At 45.3% G+C, this 15,659-nt stretch overlaps 7 protein-coding genes across 7 annotated transcripts; 3 read left to right on the top strand and 4 right to left on the bottom strand.

Moving 5' to 3' along the window:
• Positions 1–34: 34 nt before the first annotated feature.
• C8R40DRAFT_1039334 (Ctr copper transporter) lies at positions 35–736 on the bottom strand (the record flags this gene model as incomplete). Its single annotated transcript, XM_046223830.1, has 4 exons — positions 35–151; positions 215–314; positions 374–649; positions 708–736. 4 exons carry the CDS (start codon positions 734–736, stop codon positions 35–37), a joined length of 522 nt encoding a protein of 173 aa, XP_046088949.1.
• Positions 737–844: 108 nt separating this feature from the next.
• On the top strand, positions 845–2,605 carry C8R40DRAFT_1235469 (uncharacterized protein). The gene is made up of 4 exons (XM_046233385.1): positions 845–1,394; positions 1,448–1,546; positions 1,601–2,036; positions 2,090–2,605. Exons 1-4 carry the CDS (start codon positions 858–860, stop codon positions 2,470–2,472), a joined length of 1,455 nt encoding a protein of 484 aa, XP_046088950.1. The 5' UTR covers positions 845–857; the 3' UTR covers positions 2,473–2,605.
• An 87-nt stretch (positions 2,606–2,692) lies between these two features.
• C8R40DRAFT_1039488 (Metallo-dependent phosphatase-like protein) lies at positions 2,693–5,335 on the top strand (the record flags this gene model as incomplete). Its single annotated transcript, XM_046223840.1, has 12 exons — positions 2,693–2,926; positions 2,996–3,059; positions 3,117–3,157; positions 3,214–3,332; positions 3,387–3,530; positions 3,579–3,588; positions 3,644–3,950; positions 3,999–4,156; positions 4,213–4,348; positions 4,397–4,526; positions 4,584–4,921; positions 4,959–5,335. The coding sequence occupies 12 exons, from the start codon at positions 2,693–2,695 to the stop codon at positions 5,333–5,335; spliced, it is 2,058 nt and encodes a 685-aa protein (XP_046088951.1).
• Positions 5,336–5,843: 508 nt separating this feature from the next.
• On the top strand, positions 5,844–7,832 carry C8R40DRAFT_1167920 (uncharacterized protein; the record flags this gene model as incomplete). The annotated part of the gene is made up of 4 exons (XM_046231103.1): positions 5,844–6,015; positions 6,082–6,183; positions 6,239–7,710; positions 7,767–7,832. The coding sequence occupies 4 exons, from the start codon at positions 5,844–5,846 to the stop codon at positions 7,830–7,832; spliced, it is 1,812 nt and encodes a 603-aa protein (XP_046088952.1).
• On the bottom strand, positions 7,827–8,833 carry C8R40DRAFT_1039282 (nucleolus protein; the record flags this gene model as incomplete). Its single annotated transcript, XM_046223822.1, has 4 exons — positions 7,827–8,078; positions 8,128–8,186; positions 8,238–8,443; positions 8,499–8,833. The coding sequence occupies 4 exons, from the start codon at positions 8,831–8,833 to the stop codon at positions 7,827–7,829; spliced, it is 852 nt and encodes a 283-aa protein (XP_046088953.1).
• Positions 8,834–8,867: 34 nt separating this feature from the next.
• On the bottom strand, positions 8,868–10,520 carry C8R40DRAFT_869840 (uncharacterized protein). Its single transcript, XM_046236502.1, has 7 exons — positions 10,380–10,520; positions 10,157–10,325; positions 9,859–10,097; positions 9,636–9,811; positions 9,577–9,580; positions 9,455–9,517; positions 8,868–9,400 (listed from the first exon to the last, which is right to left on the bottom strand). Exons 2-7 carry the CDS (start codon positions 10,299–10,301, stop codon positions 9,338–9,340), a joined length of 690 nt encoding a protein of 229 aa, XP_046088954.1. The 5' UTR covers positions 10,302–10,325; positions 10,380–10,520; the 3' UTR covers positions 8,868–9,337.
• Positions 10,521–11,461: 941 nt separating this feature from the next.
• Positions 11,462–15,028, bottom strand: C8R40DRAFT_867474 (alcohol oxidase). Its single transcript, XM_046236495.1, has 19 exons — positions 15,024–15,028; positions 14,637–14,911; positions 14,520–14,576; positions 14,428–14,461; positions 14,293–14,375; positions 14,139–14,235; positions 13,761–14,082; positions 13,565–13,702; positions 13,278–13,511; positions 13,167–13,224; positions 13,064–13,112; positions 12,784–13,007; positions 12,662–12,723; positions 12,587–12,610; positions 12,470–12,536; positions 12,290–12,416; positions 12,101–12,235; positions 11,984–12,044; positions 11,462–11,921 (listed from the first exon to the last, which is right to left on the bottom strand). Exons 2-19 carry the CDS (start codon positions 14,716–14,718, stop codon positions 11,892–11,894), a joined length of 1,884 nt encoding a protein of 627 aa, XP_046088955.1. The 5' UTR covers positions 14,719–14,911; positions 15,024–15,028; the 3' UTR covers positions 11,462–11,891.
• Between the last annotated feature and the right edge of the window lie 631 nt (positions 15,029–15,659).

The raw sequence follows: 15,659 nt of genomic DNA on the forward strand, positions 1-15,659 counted from the left end.
ACTGCTAGTTCAGATTTGAAATCACCAAGTTCAATCAATGACAAGCCATTCCCTTTCCGTCTGTACTAAGAATACTATCCGGATCTACACTGTCTCCAAAGATAAAGTGCCCTAAAGCGGCACCCAGCACAACGGAAAGAATGAGGTATGCCTTTGGGAAAAGCAGAGCATGAGCGGAGGGGATCAGATCTGAAATCTAGCTTGTAGGACGTACATTATAAGTCATGAAAACGAGCATGAGGAAGAACGATAGGAAAACGGATATTCCGTACAAAACAGCACGAAAAATGCGTGAAGGCAAGGGAACCGGAACACTGTGTTGAAGATATCGTTATTCACTGGGAAAGTAATTGGAGGCTGAAAAAAGACTAACCCTGTCACCTTTGCCTTGAACACTCTACCGGACAAGAGGCCCTCCTCTTCCAGAGGAATTTCAGGGGAGTTTCTACCGCTAGAACTTCTACTACGGCTTCTCTTGTCCTTGACCAGGGACAGAGCAATGCGAGTGTCAATTAGCTTTTGAAAGACACGGAGATACTCGTAGAGGACACCGAGCGCCACGATAGCCAGACAAGAGATTACGAACGCCGTGTTGGTGCTGATATGCCAGCTGCGAAAGACTATGCAAGTGTCAACAATCTGGGTATTCCTGAGAAGGTCTTTAGTCACTGGTCTCTTCTGTATTTAGGCAACAGAGTCTGATTTACCACAGCATGTTCATTGAACACATTGGCATTGGCATATCGTGGCCGCTATGACCGCTATGGTCACCATGATCCATACTTGCTGAAGGTTACTTATGTAGTGATGAAGATGGGATTATTAGAAAGAAAAGAATGATGCAGATTTAGAATTTGATGGCTTTAAGTGATAAACCACCACCACCACAACCATCACAATCAAATGCCGCTCCTCAGCCACTGGTCCAGCGAGCCGGGGCTTTACCTTCCTACTATCCTACTCAAACGCCAAATAACGCCGCAGCAGGACCTAGTGCCTTGCCCAACCAGTATGCCCCTAATCCCGCTTGGAAGAATGGCTGGACAATGGCTGCCTATCCTTATACTTCCTCGCAAACTATAACACCTTATCCACAGCAGCAATACCTGTATGCGCATCCAAAAGCTGGGTTGGCTGCCTCTACCACTCCAGGGATTACAGCAGCTACTACCGCAGCCCTCAATTTTGCTTCGAGCGTAACTAAACCCCCGAGCCCAATACCTTCGCCGCCAGAACCATGTAAAAATTGGGACTATGCTCTCAAATCATTCATGGAGAGTGTTGGACTGACTCAAGCACTGCGAGGCTTCGAGCGTGATATGCTCGTATTGAATTCCGACTGGGAAAATCAGAAGGTACCTGGCGCATTGCAGGAACTCGCAAATAACATACAGGTATGTATGTTGACTTCTACTGCATGTTCTGGACTACTTACATCTTGTATCAGAAAATCCAACAAGGACAGCTGGAGGAACGGTCTCTTGAGGATCGTAAAATCGACCATGTTCGTCTTTCGAATGGTTCTGAACCCAAGACCCCAACTTCTGTATGTACCCTACCTCCCGACTCGAAGTATATTCCTCTCAACCCCCACTTACAGCTCACAAAATCGATCTCAACGTTTTTGGCCCAGAAACGCGCCAATAACGAAGCGTCAAATCGTGCAGAATTTCTACGGTCACTCGCAAATCTGCGACCTCAAGACGAGGCTTCCTCAGATGCCTCGAATATGGAGTCACCCTCATCTTGCGCCCGCACCGATGCAAAGGCTATAGACCGAAACGCCCAGATTAAGTACGATATCGTCAAAAACGAAGATGGACCTCTCCGTCGCACGATGCGGAGTCGTGACGTTTCTGGATCTACAACTACCACTGTGCTTCCCTCGACTTCCACGTACAAAGGTAAAGCAAAAGCGACAGCGTTCAAAAATGAAAAAGCAGAGGCTACAGTTGTGAAAGACCTTTCTTCGGAACGTCATCCAGGCCTCGACGACCGTCTCATCAATATCGAAAATCATCTTGCCATCCGATATGGTATATTGACCTTCGCAATCCAATTGAAGCATCACTAACGTTAATGTTTTTAGTACCTTATGCTCCGCAGAGCTTATTAGACCGGCTTCGCTTCCTTGAAGAACACATCATCAAGTTAGAGAAAGACTATCCACCCTGGGCTGCTATTCATTTCAACCAACCTAGTCGAAATGTTGGTTCCAGTGAATTTTCATCGCCTGTTAACCTGCTAACACTTTGTCAGTGGCCGCCACCACCAAAACAGACGCCAATTATAGTACCTACCAGTATGAGTCGGCAACCAAAATTGGATGCTTCGTCGTACTTAGCTCCTATCGCTGGCGCTGCATCCTATGCTGGTGGCCTTACAAGAGCCAAAAACTCAAGTCTTCACCGGGCTGTGATGGAAAAGCTCGAGGTGCATAATGCCAAACTAGATCTGACTGGAGGTCGTTAGCTAAGTGTCGAGGAACATCTCCTCACTTTGTATTGGTACATAGTCTACTAATTCGTTACATATTTCCTCTTTACAATTAGTGTATACTTATGTCTGTCACCGTTTCTAACATGGACGAACTTCTTAAAGGTACATAACTTAGTAACTGTCATGAAGCCTTGGAATTGAGTTCTGCATCCCTGCTCGGCAGCCCTATATCTAATCCGTTTTTGAAACAACCATGTCGAAGACCCTAAACATCCTCCACTTCAACGACGTGTACCGCGTTTCACCCCAGAAACTTTCCTCTCGGTCACCAGATACCATTGATGTTACTCAATTCGCCGTTGGGCTGGACAACGTCCGAGATGGATGGCCTCTTCGCGGAGATGGAAAACGAGATGGAATGGTACTTTTCTCTGGGGACGTATTTTCGCCTTCCGTAGAGAGTTCTGTTACTCGCGGAAGTCATATGGTGAGTTATCTTTCCTGGATCGAACGCGATTTTGACTACAAGTTTTTACTGTCACTACTGGATGACTAGGTACCCGTAATGAACTTTCTAAGGCCAGATGTATCCATGACGGGGAATCATGACTTTGATTTTGGTATTTACATTGTTTTGTGCGCTTCGGATTCCTACTGGCTTAATCGATAACCCGTAGGCTATCTTCATTTAACGGAACTTATCAAAGACTGCAACTTTGTCAGTTCAAATTATTCGCGTCGCCTGCGTCTATGGCTAATATGAACCATTTCCAGCCGTGGCTTCTGAGTAACATCATCGACACTGTCACTATGAAAATACCGTTTGGTCTCAAGGAGTTTGAGGTGCTCGAACGGTCTGGAATACGCGTCGGAGTAATCGGGCTTGTGGAGAAGTACGTGCTTGTTCCAAGTTTCCGTACAACATAAACCTCAGGTCTTGCGTTTAGAGAATGGATCACGACTGTTCCGACTTGGCCTCAAAACTTCGTGTACAAGGACGTAAAGGAAGTCGGAATAGATCTTTCGACGCGTCTCCGGGATCCGAATGGCCCATACAAATGTGAGATTATCATTGCGCTAACCCACTGCAGGTAATATCACTTCTAGCTACAGGGACAAGCCGTTCATTTTCTTCTCAGAGTGCCAAACGTACGCGTCCTCCAGGATGTTTATACCTTCATTTCGGACTCATTGAATAATATAGGACATAAAGATCGCGAAAGACCTCTTCGCTCTTTCGCCTTCTGCCCAGCAAGAAAAACCAATCGCTGGTCTTCACGGTGTCGACATTGTACTCGGCGGGCATGACCATATGTACTATATTAGCAAAGGAGTTTCTTCTTGGGAAGGTTATGATGTCCAGCAGCCATCATTGGGAGCGGAACAAGACCACGGCGATGTACTCGTCGTCAAAAGTGGCACCGATTTCCGGGATCTCAGTGATTTCACTTTGACGCTCGAATCCACACCGGCAGGAAGCGTACGCAAGAAAGTCGTAAGTTCGATCACAGGTGGGTTTCGGGTGCCACTCGATTTATCCTCGCTCACATTGATCTAAGGGCGGCGCGTCGTAACTCAACCTGGGTCTAGATCTTCAGAGGAGCTTACGCAGATGCTTCGAAGTCTACTATCTGCAGTCTCGAAGTCTCTCGAAGCGCCTGTCTGCAAGTCGATCGTCACGCTCGATCTAAGGTCAAATATTATTCGTACTGAAGAGGTATAAAGGTCTAGTACTTGAAGGTGTTATATATTTCGCTTACTCACATCGAACAGTCTGCTGCAGGTAATTGGTTCGCGGACATTATTCGTCATGCCTACGACGACTGTGAAACGCTCAAAGGATGCGGCGGTTCCGATGCAGTTCTTATCTGTGCTGGCACACTTCGTGGGGACTCCGAATATGGGCCAGGTGAGCGAAACAGCAGATATGCCCGAACAGAAGAATGACTTTGATTAGGAAATATCAGCTTGGGAGACATACTGGAAATCCTCCCGTTTGATGATCCTTTGGTTGTACTAGAATTGGATGGGGATGCCATTTGGGATGCCCTCGAGTCAGGTCTGTCAACCTGGCCTGCCCAAGAAGGGTAAATATACTTCCTCATCCTCCGGGATATATTCCATGTTAACTCAAACCCCTGTAGTCGATTTCCGGTAGTATCTGGTATGCGTGTTGCGTGGGACTCTCAAAGAGAGCCCGGGCACCGAATTTTAAGCATCTGGCTAACGAAAGAGATGGAAGACAGTATATACAACGGGGGTGGTGGAAGTGGGTATTCCACTCCGCGTGTGGTCGATGCTGAACCGATTCCACGTGTCAAGGGAGGTAGGCAGTACAAGATCGTGAGTAGAGAGTACATGGCTCAAGGTCATGACGGCTTTACTGCTTTACGAGGGCGAAAATATCTTGTGGACGATGAAAGCGGACAGCCGATGAGTTCTATCGTCAGAAAATATCTACTGGGCAAGTTTCTCCAATATTGTTCGCTTCTGTTTTGCCTAGACTCAGGTTACAACAGGTTCACAATACGTGAATAGTCTAGCACGCATGGTCGAACATCCTTCTACAGAGAATCTCTGCGAAGGCACAAAGGATGCTGTTCATCGTGAAAAAGCGCACCGGCAACATCCTCAGCGTCAACCAAATTCCAAGGCTACCTTGCAGTGGAAACATGCAGCTGACTTAGCAGTAAGATGGGTGCGGTCTAGGGCTCATTATCAAGATCACCTCAATGTTGCGACGACGGAGCACATGAGTTCTGTCGATATTCATGATGGAAAACAAATGAGGACCTCTTCAGTACATGAAAATCAACAAAAACAAAACATAGACGAGGATTTGTTGGTGGTTGATCCACGAGTTGATGGCAGATTTGAAGACGTAGGTCGAAAGTAGATGTAATATTCCATGAAAACAATTCACAATCGATGATGTTTTTTACGACCCCATCTCTTTTGAATTCAGTATCTGACATTTATTGGCTGGTCCCAGAGTTAAGATGATCATAAGAGAAGGTGAAGGCATCAGAGGTGGAGGGTAATTGGATGGTGTTATGTGGAATCGTGAAGTTTCGGTCATTCTTCGTGGTCTTTTCGGACCTTGGAAAGGATTTCCAACCATGTGGAAGCGGTTTGTGTCGACGATTTCGAAGAAGTCCGCGAGTTTCAGATGATGTGAGAAGTGAACTGATGGACCGTTTGGAGCTATTTGGTTTAGGATTTTCGGCGTGGCTCCAATTAGTAATGGGGTCTGAGTTGGGATGGCTGGAGGAAGAAGCTGAGGCTACCGTAAATAACTGTAAATAAGTCTATCACTTTCGGAGTTGTTCTGTTAGTTCTGTTCTGGCCATCTTCTATCTCCCCCCGAAATCAATTGCTCAGGCTGTTTTCCTTCTACACCAAACATGACTACATTTCCTCGTACAGATGTTCAAAATCTGACTGCTGCTACAACGATCATATCCAAAGCCCAGGCAAAAGGAGCTATAATTCGGATAGCGGACACCAGAGCCAAAGAAAGATGGCTGAAAATCCTTACCAACGCCCTTCGCGAAGCTGAGATTCTACAATCAACTAGTATGTAATTTGGTCATAATTCTTGGTACTTGTGTGTTTGACTCTTCCCGACTATGTACTCAACAGCCAGTGCCCTAGTCGACTTGCCACAAGGGTATCAATTGATCCAAATACAACGACGAAAAAACAAAACAACAAGCCACGGAGAGTGGTACTCAGCTTTGATAGGTAATAAGAATAAAACTCGAGGATCCATCATATAATATTTCCTGGTCATATGTAGGCTCCCCTTATGCTTCTGGGATATCTGGATTTCGAAGTCCATCCGAATTTGTACCGCATGCAATCTGGCTATTCCTCAGTCCATATCTGGATCACTCAGTGTGCACACATCTGTCCAGGCAGCGCCGAGCTCGAGCTCAAAAACTTCCAGTATCTTCACCTTCCAATTCCAGCTCCACCTTGTGTATTTCAGTGGCAGACCACCCACCCGATCAGGTTTCTAGATCCTCAAATGCAATTCATGCATACTTCAAAAAAGGTGACATTGTCTGGGTTGCCTTGAACCCTAAAATCATAGAATCATCCACTGTCAACATTCAAGTATGGCCTGCTCTCATTTTTGAGATCTGTGCCTCTACTGTGGTGGAGGGAATGGCAAGATTCAAAATCAAACCTCTTGGGCCTGGTTTACAATCTCAGGCTTGCTTTGTACAAGAGAACCACATTCTTCCATTCAAGGCATACATGCCGTCTATGGACTTGATTGACACTCTCAAATCTGCTCTTGAATTACACCAGCTCCCCCCAACCTCATATGAACCACTAATAGTCAATTTTGAGAAAAATGATCTTGTTTTCTCTCAAAATCCATCCTTTGTGATAGCTGCTCTTCCATATATAGGAGCACTACTTACAGTATTTGAAAGAGCAGCCTCTTACGAGGTTCTCAAGCAACCTTCACTATTTTTCCCGGCTCGGCCTGAGAATGTAAATGATTCTGCACTTGGAAAAATTTCTTTCACATCACAACAAAATTTGGAATGTTCCAATTTCATGGAGCTTCTGCGATGGGGAGCTGAGTACATTCAGATTGGAGATCTTGTACGTTTAGGAAGTGCGAGGAAAGATTTGGTGACTTCCCACCACTTTGTCTATCCTCCTTCTGGACCTGGCGAATATTTTTCAAGAATGTTTCCACACTCTTCTGAACTCACCGGCGCATCTTCCAGAGGCCTTTTTCTGAAAATTATGGCTTGGAGATTTATTCACTATCCTCAACCAAATACACCGAGCGCTGTAGGGGTTCTTTATGAAGTCGCCGACAAAGACGCTGCTGTAATTCATGGACAAGAGCTGGAAGGAATGCCAAAGGCATATCATGGGTACAAATTTTGCCCCATAATGAAACCAGGCTACCTTGCTGTTGTACCTTTGGATGACATTAGGGGACGATACTATCCTGCTTCACAAATGATCTCAACTTTCTACGGGCTCGATCGAGCATACATCGGATCAGCTACTTCCATCCAGCTTCATCTACAGAGTCTGGCAGGCTTATGGCCAGATGATTCTGAAGACTTCGAGATTCGAAAACATCATCACTGCTCGGAAGGTCCAGGAGCATCAAACTTGACGGACAAGAAGCAACTGATGAGTTTTCTCAACAAACTCTCCGAAATGATACGACGAAGAGACAGCAATTTCGAAAAATACTGTCCTCATGTCATGATTAAGATGGAAGAATTTGCTCGAGTACGTTTTCTACAAATTCTGTTTGTACATATACTCAAAAATCAAAGTCTGTGTAGCTAGGTGTAGCTCCGAGATTTGCTACATACGGTCTAGGCAATCTAAACAATGGGCGTCAACTATAGGATTATAGAAAAATTGTTTCGATTCCCTTGTCGAAGGATAGTTTTTTTGGTGAGATTTTCTGGAACTGCGGTTAACTTTTGCTTTGGAGTTGGACTGGAGTCGATCTTCTTCTGAAAGAGATGATAAACCATCTTGCCGCCTTGTCGCCAATGCCGCTGAACTTCCGTAAATCCCAGAAATTGCATTATGTCGGTGAATCGATCGAAATTGAGATAACGGGAGTTACAGAGACAAGGTAAAGGAAGCTATAAACCCCGTTTGAATGAGCGCAATCAACTCAGAGTGAATACGTACAGCAACGAATAGGTGACCGCCTTCCAGTAGAAATTTATGTGCGAGACGAAGCATGCGCCCTGTATACCTATTTAATAATAACCAACAGAATATCCGTAGGTAAAGCTTACCTCGATCCAGAGCTTCGGGAACAAAATTCAGTACAAGGCTAAGACTAATTACATCCCATTTTTCGGAATTTTGTTCTTGGTCGAGTAACAGAAAATCTTGTTCTACAATAGACGGATGTCGAGAATTCAAATCTATAGGTTTAGCCTGGATCCACGACGAGCAACCTGCATAGTTATCGGGTTTGAGAGCGCCTACTTCAAGTAATCTTCATATTGTATAATTTAGCAAGACTTTACAATCGAAAGAGGAAAGGTATTCACTGAAGTTTCTTTTTCGTCGTATGCAACTCCTTGTCCTTCAACCAACGGATCAGTACCTTCTCACTTCCGCCTCCTCTATCGGTCCCTTGTCCAATCACAGACATCCTCTGATAGCTCTCCAGCCCACCAAGCTCTCGAATTTCGCGCTCGACATCCGCCAATTCAGTCTTCTTCGATATATCCTGGATAATTGATTTCTGCAGCTGAGTTTGCTGTTTCAACAATACGTGGAAGCGCCGAATGACAGCACGACTTGATTCAGATTTGCTGCTATTCGTATCGGAGGTTGTACCAATGCCTGTTATGGGAGCTTTGCGTTTTCGGGCTTTGGGCATGGGAGATCGGAATAAACATCGGATTATTTCCTTTTGAAGCGACGTGAGCACAAAAATCAAGTTCGCGAGACTACAAGAACAGCGGTGATATCCGCACAAATGAATCGCCTCAAGCAGTGGAAATGCTTTTTTTTTTACTCAACAGTTACTCCCACAAGCAGGAGTGGCTATAAGGGCTGGCCCAAACTCGTTATTCACCTGGCAAAAATTATGCAGTACAAAAAAGTGCAAAGATGAGAATCTTAGAAGGCCTTGAGATGCGAAGGAAAAGATGTAAGTAGTGTCGGATAGCAACGAGCGCCGGTACAATACAGAGATTTCGGAATGGGGGAAGAAAAGGAGACAATCTAACAAAGAGTAATGCATGTAGAAAGAGACATCAATGAGTGGATTCGTCTAGGACCAGTGGTCACGGGCGATTGAAGGACATCAGATTCGGTTGCACTGAGTACGTTCACTGTAGTACACCACGATGGCTGAACGATGTGACCGAAGGATAAGTTTTTAAACGAAGCCTCTGCCACCGCGTTTTGCGTCGATCTTCTTGAACCGTTCGTCTTCTTTCCTCTGTATTGGGCTATCAGATCATACAAATGGACGGATGAAAACAGCAGGTTATACCTTATTGATAACACAAAGGGAGAAGAGAAGAAGTCCAAGAACGATAGGCATGAAACCGTAGGTCTAAAATTGGGATCATAAGTAAACTACCCTGTTCAACCTAGCGAAAGAGATAATCATACACTCCTGTAACGCAAAGTCAGCTACTGTGTCGAACAGTCAGCAATACAAAAAAACATACGAGAACATTTGATTGAGTGTGTAATCGGTAAAGGCAGTAACCTTCGTGACACAGAAACTATCGGCATTGTTCACATCGGAGGGGTCGAGGGCATTGGTGAACGCGATCTGAGAAGATGTGCAGAAAGTTGAGGGTTCAACTGCGTCAGAACCATTGAAATAACCACAGCAGCTGAACTGTACGGAGATGAGACAGGTTATCTGTATAGAGGGCGATATTGTACCTTGTCCTGGATGAAAACACGACTAGACGCAGGAAGCTCCACATATAATGCGTGATAATTGTTCCGCTGCTGCAGGGAGAAGAACCAAACAAAGCTTCCAATGACAAGCACGACAACTGCATCCGCGACAAGGATGTAGTTCAGGATGACAAGACCTATCGTGACATGGTTCTTCTGGATGATAGCGCCGATAGAGAATATGAACGTTGCGACAAGCATGATACCCATAACCAAGGCAGCTGGAATTATGTATTATTAGACAAAATGAGCGCCCGCATAGCGACAAAGATGTACGCACCAGTCAAATCGGCCTTTGAGATGGTCAGATTCAGAAGAATGTCCTGTTTGCGGTAGACAACGGAGAAGATGATCGACACGACTCCGGCGGCAAGCAAGCAGACATCAAAGAGAGCCCAAAACCCCATCAGCTTTCTGGAAACCATTGCGAGAACTTTGAAGGATTAGATCTATACACAGCATGAACAAATGTTTCCAACGATTCTCAGGACAATTTCACCCACCGGAAGTGTATTGTTTCTTGCCAAAGGCGAGACGTTGGTTATATCGACAAAGAAGGGCACTCCCAGAGATGCACTGAAGGTACAGAGGTGGCTGTAGCACCGGGCAAACTTGTACGAGAGTTGGGAGAGAAAGGTAAAGACTGAAAGAAAGGACGCTCAACGCCTTGCACAATTTGCGCAACTGCAAATGCAAAGGGAAGAAAAAAGGGGAGAGTCAGCCCGAGAGCCTTGAAGCCGAAAGAGATGTAAGAGGGAAAGAGAAAGATGGGACTTGCCAACGGGAGCCCAGCCTCAATTGAATGAATGAATGATGGTGGTGATCAAAACAAATTATTGGCGTTGTTATCATTCCACGTGCAATTCTTCAACATCGTTCTGGCTCGTCCTGGCTGAGTTCTGGCCTAACAATCATTGTCATATCCTTGGAAACCAACAAAAACGTGAATTTGTTGATACAACTTTTCGCAACCGCAGCTACTTAACCGGGGTGGCGTTCGTCTACAAAAATAGCCTCAAGTGGCCAACAAGATTAGCCAATAGCTCATTATCCAACGCAGGATTCAAGAATTCAAAGATTCAAATCCAACTAAACCCAGCCTTTAAAATGGTTTGTTCCATGAAGCTCGAGGAACCTTCTGAAACTATACCCTAACGCTCTCCTTGTCAAACCGCGATAAGCATCAACGGAAAGGAAGGTTAAAAGGTGTCTTCCCTTGTCTTCCTCGAGTCTTGCATACTACAGTATTCACCCGGTCGCTTCACAGAAATTACGGACAGGTCTGGATAGATCGGCTAGTATGGAACTGCGGCTTGTTCCTTGCAACGTGTGTAGCAAGGATCCTCAACGGAACCCCTCAGAACCCCTTCCGGTTCTCTTTCATTAACCTTTCCAAACATTTTACACTTAATCCTCCTACGATGCCAATTCTCAAATTTCATTGAAGATGCATCACTTTGGACTCTATCAAATCTTTGGGCTTGAACCCAAACCTATAATAGACGCAGGTAGCTATATATAAAGCAAGTATCCTATTGGCATTGCCCTGCTCTTTACGGTTTACCCAATAATAATGCAGCAGTGCTTTCACTCTCCGCGTTCAGTACAACCTCGTTTCTTCGCGTTGAATCTCCTCATGCCTCTAGCTAACCTCTGTACCCGACCACAAACCGTCACAAAAGATAGCATATTTCTCACCTGAGTCGGTGGAAACAAAATTCTATCATATACTAATGACGCTTGCACTGAATTGAGTTCGGGAACAACGAGTTGTCATTCCTGAGTAGTTAACTTTGAGTGGCGAAGAGTGGTATTTTATGAAGCAATTATTCAGAACCCGGGATAGAAAGATAATAATAAAAAGTCGATCGTATGATAGATGTGAAGCAAGGATAAATTCCAAATGAAGGGTAGAATATCATGGGATGCAGTGATTAACGAGAGGAGTGTCAACTGGAGATATAAAGATGTGGAGTGGTCAATGTAAGTCCGTGTTGGTGTTGAGGATGTAAGGTTTACTGAGCAGCTTTGATAATGTCGGCAGCCTGTGGTCATAAGCATATTCTCTGTTAAGCATTATGATAATAGTTCCTTTGCGTACACTCACCTTCTCGGCAATAGCGTAGACAGTTGCTTGGATGTGTGCTCCGATCTGCATGGGCATGATACTATATGGCGCATTATTCGTATTGGAATCCGTATTGATTATAAGTTCAACGCTGACCTTGCATCTACAACTCGAACATTGGAGGTCCCGTAGACGATCAAATCACTAGCAACAACACCCCCTGCTCCAAAAGGACCAAGGGAAGCAGTACCAACCTGATGCCATTCGGTACTGACGTTGTCGATAATGAAGCTGCATTTACTGCGTGAGTAATCCTTTCACATAGGTTTTTTAATGAATATGTACTTTTCAAATTCTTCTTCTGTGGATACGTCCGCAGAAGGGTTTAAGGGACTGGAGATGAAGCTTGAGAGAGGAGCGATCTGCGTAAGATTACGATTGAGCTGAGCACCCTTCACAAGTACTTCTTTGTCTGTAAATAATTATTCAGACAAACAGGTCTCTACAAGGCAAATTTTTCCTTACCAAATGAGAATTGCAGGTAGGCAGTATCAATCAGAGGGGACGCGAGGGGATCAGTGGTATTTATGTGCTTCAAAACGGAGTCTTTATTTCGGTCAGTTCAACTGGGTGAAAACTCACGACGGAACCACGACTGAAAGGCCTCTGTCAACTCTCCATCAGCTATAGAGTAAATATGTTTCGTTGATGCCATACCGAAGCAAAATTAGCTAAGTTCACAAAGTTCTCCTGATCCGAGGAAGCTTCGCCGAGAACCCCTGGTGTACATAGAATTATTGATGAGAAACTGACATGCACTGAGAATGGGTGATTCTGACCAGCAAGAAACACCAACTCCATTTGTGCCAATTGACCTTGCTGAATACTGTCAATCTGGAGCTGGTATTGTTTGCTGATGAACGTGCTGACATTGGCTTGTGCTATTTCGGTTTGGAGCTGAGCTAGTGCAGTTTGGAGATCATCGTCTGTCCAAAACTGTTGTAGGGGATGGAAGGAGACGGCGGAAGGAGTGTATGTAAAGAAACCAGTGTGGTTGGTGAGGCTAGATGCAAGAGTTGATGCTAAGAGTCCAACATGACTGAAATCGAAAGAACTTACTACTGCGCCTCCTGCGTGGCTGCGTAGCTTGCATTAGAAAAGAGTGTGTCTACACGTTTGCTTAGAACAATGAGGCGGGGATAATGTGGGTGAAATTGCTCACTGATGGTTGGGATGTCGGGATCAGTGAGTAAGAAATCGGAATATATGGTTTGGTGATCCTGTTCAGTGAATCAGTAAAAGTGTAATGAATGACGAGTAGGAAGCACCATACCTGCAAATTCTCCCCGACGTCTGAGTTTGCGACGACAACCGGAATACCCAGAGCAGACAAACGGGCTTCGTCACCAATACCAGAAAGTTCGAGTAATTGAGGTGTATGGAGGCTACCAGCACTAAGGATAACTTCTTTACCCGCCGACACAGTATAGCTGGTTCCACTAGCGGTGAATTGGACGCCAGTCGCTGTAGCATTTCCTCCGTTTTGAGTAAATTGTATTTTGGTTGCCTTCAACCACGACTTTTGAGCATTCATCCGGGAAAGAACTCATGAATACCTACCTGAGCTCCGGTCAGCACAGCGAGGTTTGATCGACCGACATTGGGTAACAAGTAGTCGCGACCAGAATAACTTCGATTTCCAGTCGCAGCGTCGACACTAGCAGCACTATTGAACAGACCAGTCGTGTCGCCATTATCCTATAAACCCACGAAAAACCCATGAGATCAAAAGGGTGATTGACTACTGGAAACCTACAGGGTCAGCATTCTGAGGTACCCCTAAAGATAACAGAGCCTGAGCGTATGGACCCTCAATTTCACTGTAGAAGTTGTTGTAACTGATAGGAAGCGGCCCAGATTTCCCTTCGCCAGCCCCCGTTCCAGAAGGTTCGGTCAAGTTGTAGGGGGTAACTGAAGGCCCAGATGTGACACTTTCTGTCTTCTCAAAGTAAGGGAGCAATCCAGCCCAATCCCAACCTCCGTCAATTCCGAGTTGGCTCCAATTGTCGTAGTCACCTTGGCATCCGCGTCCGAAGATCATGAAATTGAGCCCACTCCCTCCGCCGACCATTTTTCCGCTAAACCAGTGAGATTCATAATGACTGACTAGGTACGAAGGGATTGAATAGCTTACAGGTTGAGTGCGACACTCCTCCCATTGAGAGTGGCTTGAGGAACAGTCTCATACGCCCAGTCGTAAAGAGGGTTGAAGAATCCTTCCCCGAGATAAGCTATGATTGTTCATGAGATTGACTCATAAGCTGTTTGTTACTTGAATCAGGTCAAACCGGGAGTATCAACGTAAGGGTCGCCGAAACGAGACTCTCCAGCTTCAATTACCCCAACGTTTACGGCGGAGTTCTCGCTGAGGCTGTTTGATAACAGTCAGTGAAGTTTTCACGTCATCTCAGAGAGCGATATACCGAGCAGCTACTACAAGACCCGCGGTGCCTCCTCCTATGCAAATATCGAGATATCAGGTATTCTCTCTTCTAGCTACGGAATGTGTACCCACCGACAATCACGTAGTCAAATGAACTCTGTGCGAAAGCGGCAGCATCAGATGTGATTCCTAAAATTGAACGATCAACATTGTACATGCAAGAGGACTCGACGGGAAAGCATCACATACCTGTGACTGAGGTTCGCCTGACCGGTGTAGAAAGAACTTTCCCAAACAGGGCCGTTAAGACGGTCAAAGTGGTATACCGCATTGTATGAAGACCTAAAATGAAAGAGAAAAAAGGAAAGAGAGAAATAGAGTTGATCCCGCCATATTGCAAACATTTTATACTATGCTCTGAATCCCATGTGTGGTTCCGTCAACTCTTCAAGACATCGAGATAGTGAGATGTCGAATATCGGCAGGAAGCTGTATCCAAGACAGGTACGTCGCGGAAGTGGTATCTGAAGCCGAGGAATACATAACAGAGAACAAACGAGAAATCGGTGCGAGGTGTGGACCGGCGCATGTTCATCAAACATCAAATTCGGCAAAGATATATTATCCATTGCGTACCCAACCAGAGCCAGCCTCTTTTAAAGTGTCCTTTTATGTGCCTGACTTTTAGGCTGTAATTGAACGACCTTCGTCGGCAAGAATATACCAAACTATAGATAGGCCCAAGATGGCATCGATGTGATTAAAAGAAGTACACAGGAACAACCAGGAACCCACCTCCTCATCGAAAGCCTGCTACTGCCACCACATAGCCGTCACTCTGGTCACCAATTTTGATTTCGAGTGACACCAAGCGTCTCCAAAAGGGGTGCAAAATCTCTCGCCGATACTATTTGATGCTTACTTCTTCAACATTCATCATCCCATGAAGAAAGCAACACCGACACGCCCACAGCCAATCTCGGGAGCAGCCTCCCGCGTCCTTTAGACCTTCACCACGACAGCTGTTTCTCCTGTACTTACTCTCGCCGATACCGCGGAAAAAGCCCGCCATATCGATCAAAGATATCTCGTCCGCGCCTTCCCCTGAAATACTTTGCACGATAGGCAGACACTTGAACATTCGGCATCAGCACAACGGGAGGAGGTTCGACAGTCATGCTGACAGTAGAATCGATTGGCTTGATCCAACACATCGAAACCGGATTCTTCAAGCTACAATGTCGTCTTGTTATCTATCAAATTTCCTATGAT

This window comes from Lentinula edodes (genome assembly GCF_021015755.1).
Source record: "Lentinula edodes strain Le(Bin) 0899 ss11 chromosome Unknown C8R40scaffold_8, whole genome shotgun sequence".
In the NCBI taxonomy this organism is placed as follows: domain Eukaryota; kingdom Fungi; phylum Basidiomycota; class Agaricomycetes; order Agaricales; family Omphalotaceae; genus Lentinula; species Lentinula edodes.

Bases quoted from the DNA above. Each gene is read 5' to 3' on its own strand.
- C8R40DRAFT_1235469 (XM_046233385.1), top strand. From the start codon at position 858: ATGGCTTTAAGTGATAAACCACCACCACCACAACCATCACAATCAAAT. The intron at 1,395-1,447 runs GTATGTATGTTG...ATCTTGTATCAG, and splicing joins AACTCGCAAATAACATACAG to AAAATCCAACAAGGACAGCT. The intron at 2,037-2,089 runs GTATATTGACCT...TAATGTTTTTAG, and splicing joins TCATCTTGCCATCCGATATG to TACCTTATGCTCCGCAGAGC.
- C8R40DRAFT_869840 (XM_046236502.1), bottom strand. From the start codon at position 10,301: ATGGTTTCCAGAAAGCTGATGGGGTTTTGGGCTCTCTTTGATGTCTGC. The intron at 9,812-9,858 runs GTACAATATCGC...ATCTCCGTACAG, and splicing joins GTGTTTTCATCCAGGACAAG to TTCAGCTGCTGTGGTTATTT. The intron at 9,401-9,454 runs GTATAACCTGCT...AGCCCAATACAG, and splicing joins CCCTTTGTGTTATCAATAAG to AGGAAAGAAGACGAACGGTT.
- C8R40DRAFT_867474 (XM_046236495.1), bottom strand. From the start codon at position 14,718: ATGCGGTATACCACTTTGACCGTCTTAACGGCCCTGTTTGGGAAAGTT. The intron at 13,008-13,063 runs GTAAGTTCTTTC...TCTTGCATCTAG, and splicing joins GCCACGCAGGAGGCGCAGTA to CCTCACCAACCACACTGGTT. The intron at 12,045-12,100 runs GTCAGCGTTGAA...TGCGCCATATAG, and splicing joins GTTCGAGTTGTAGATGCAAG to TATCATGCCCATGCAGATCG.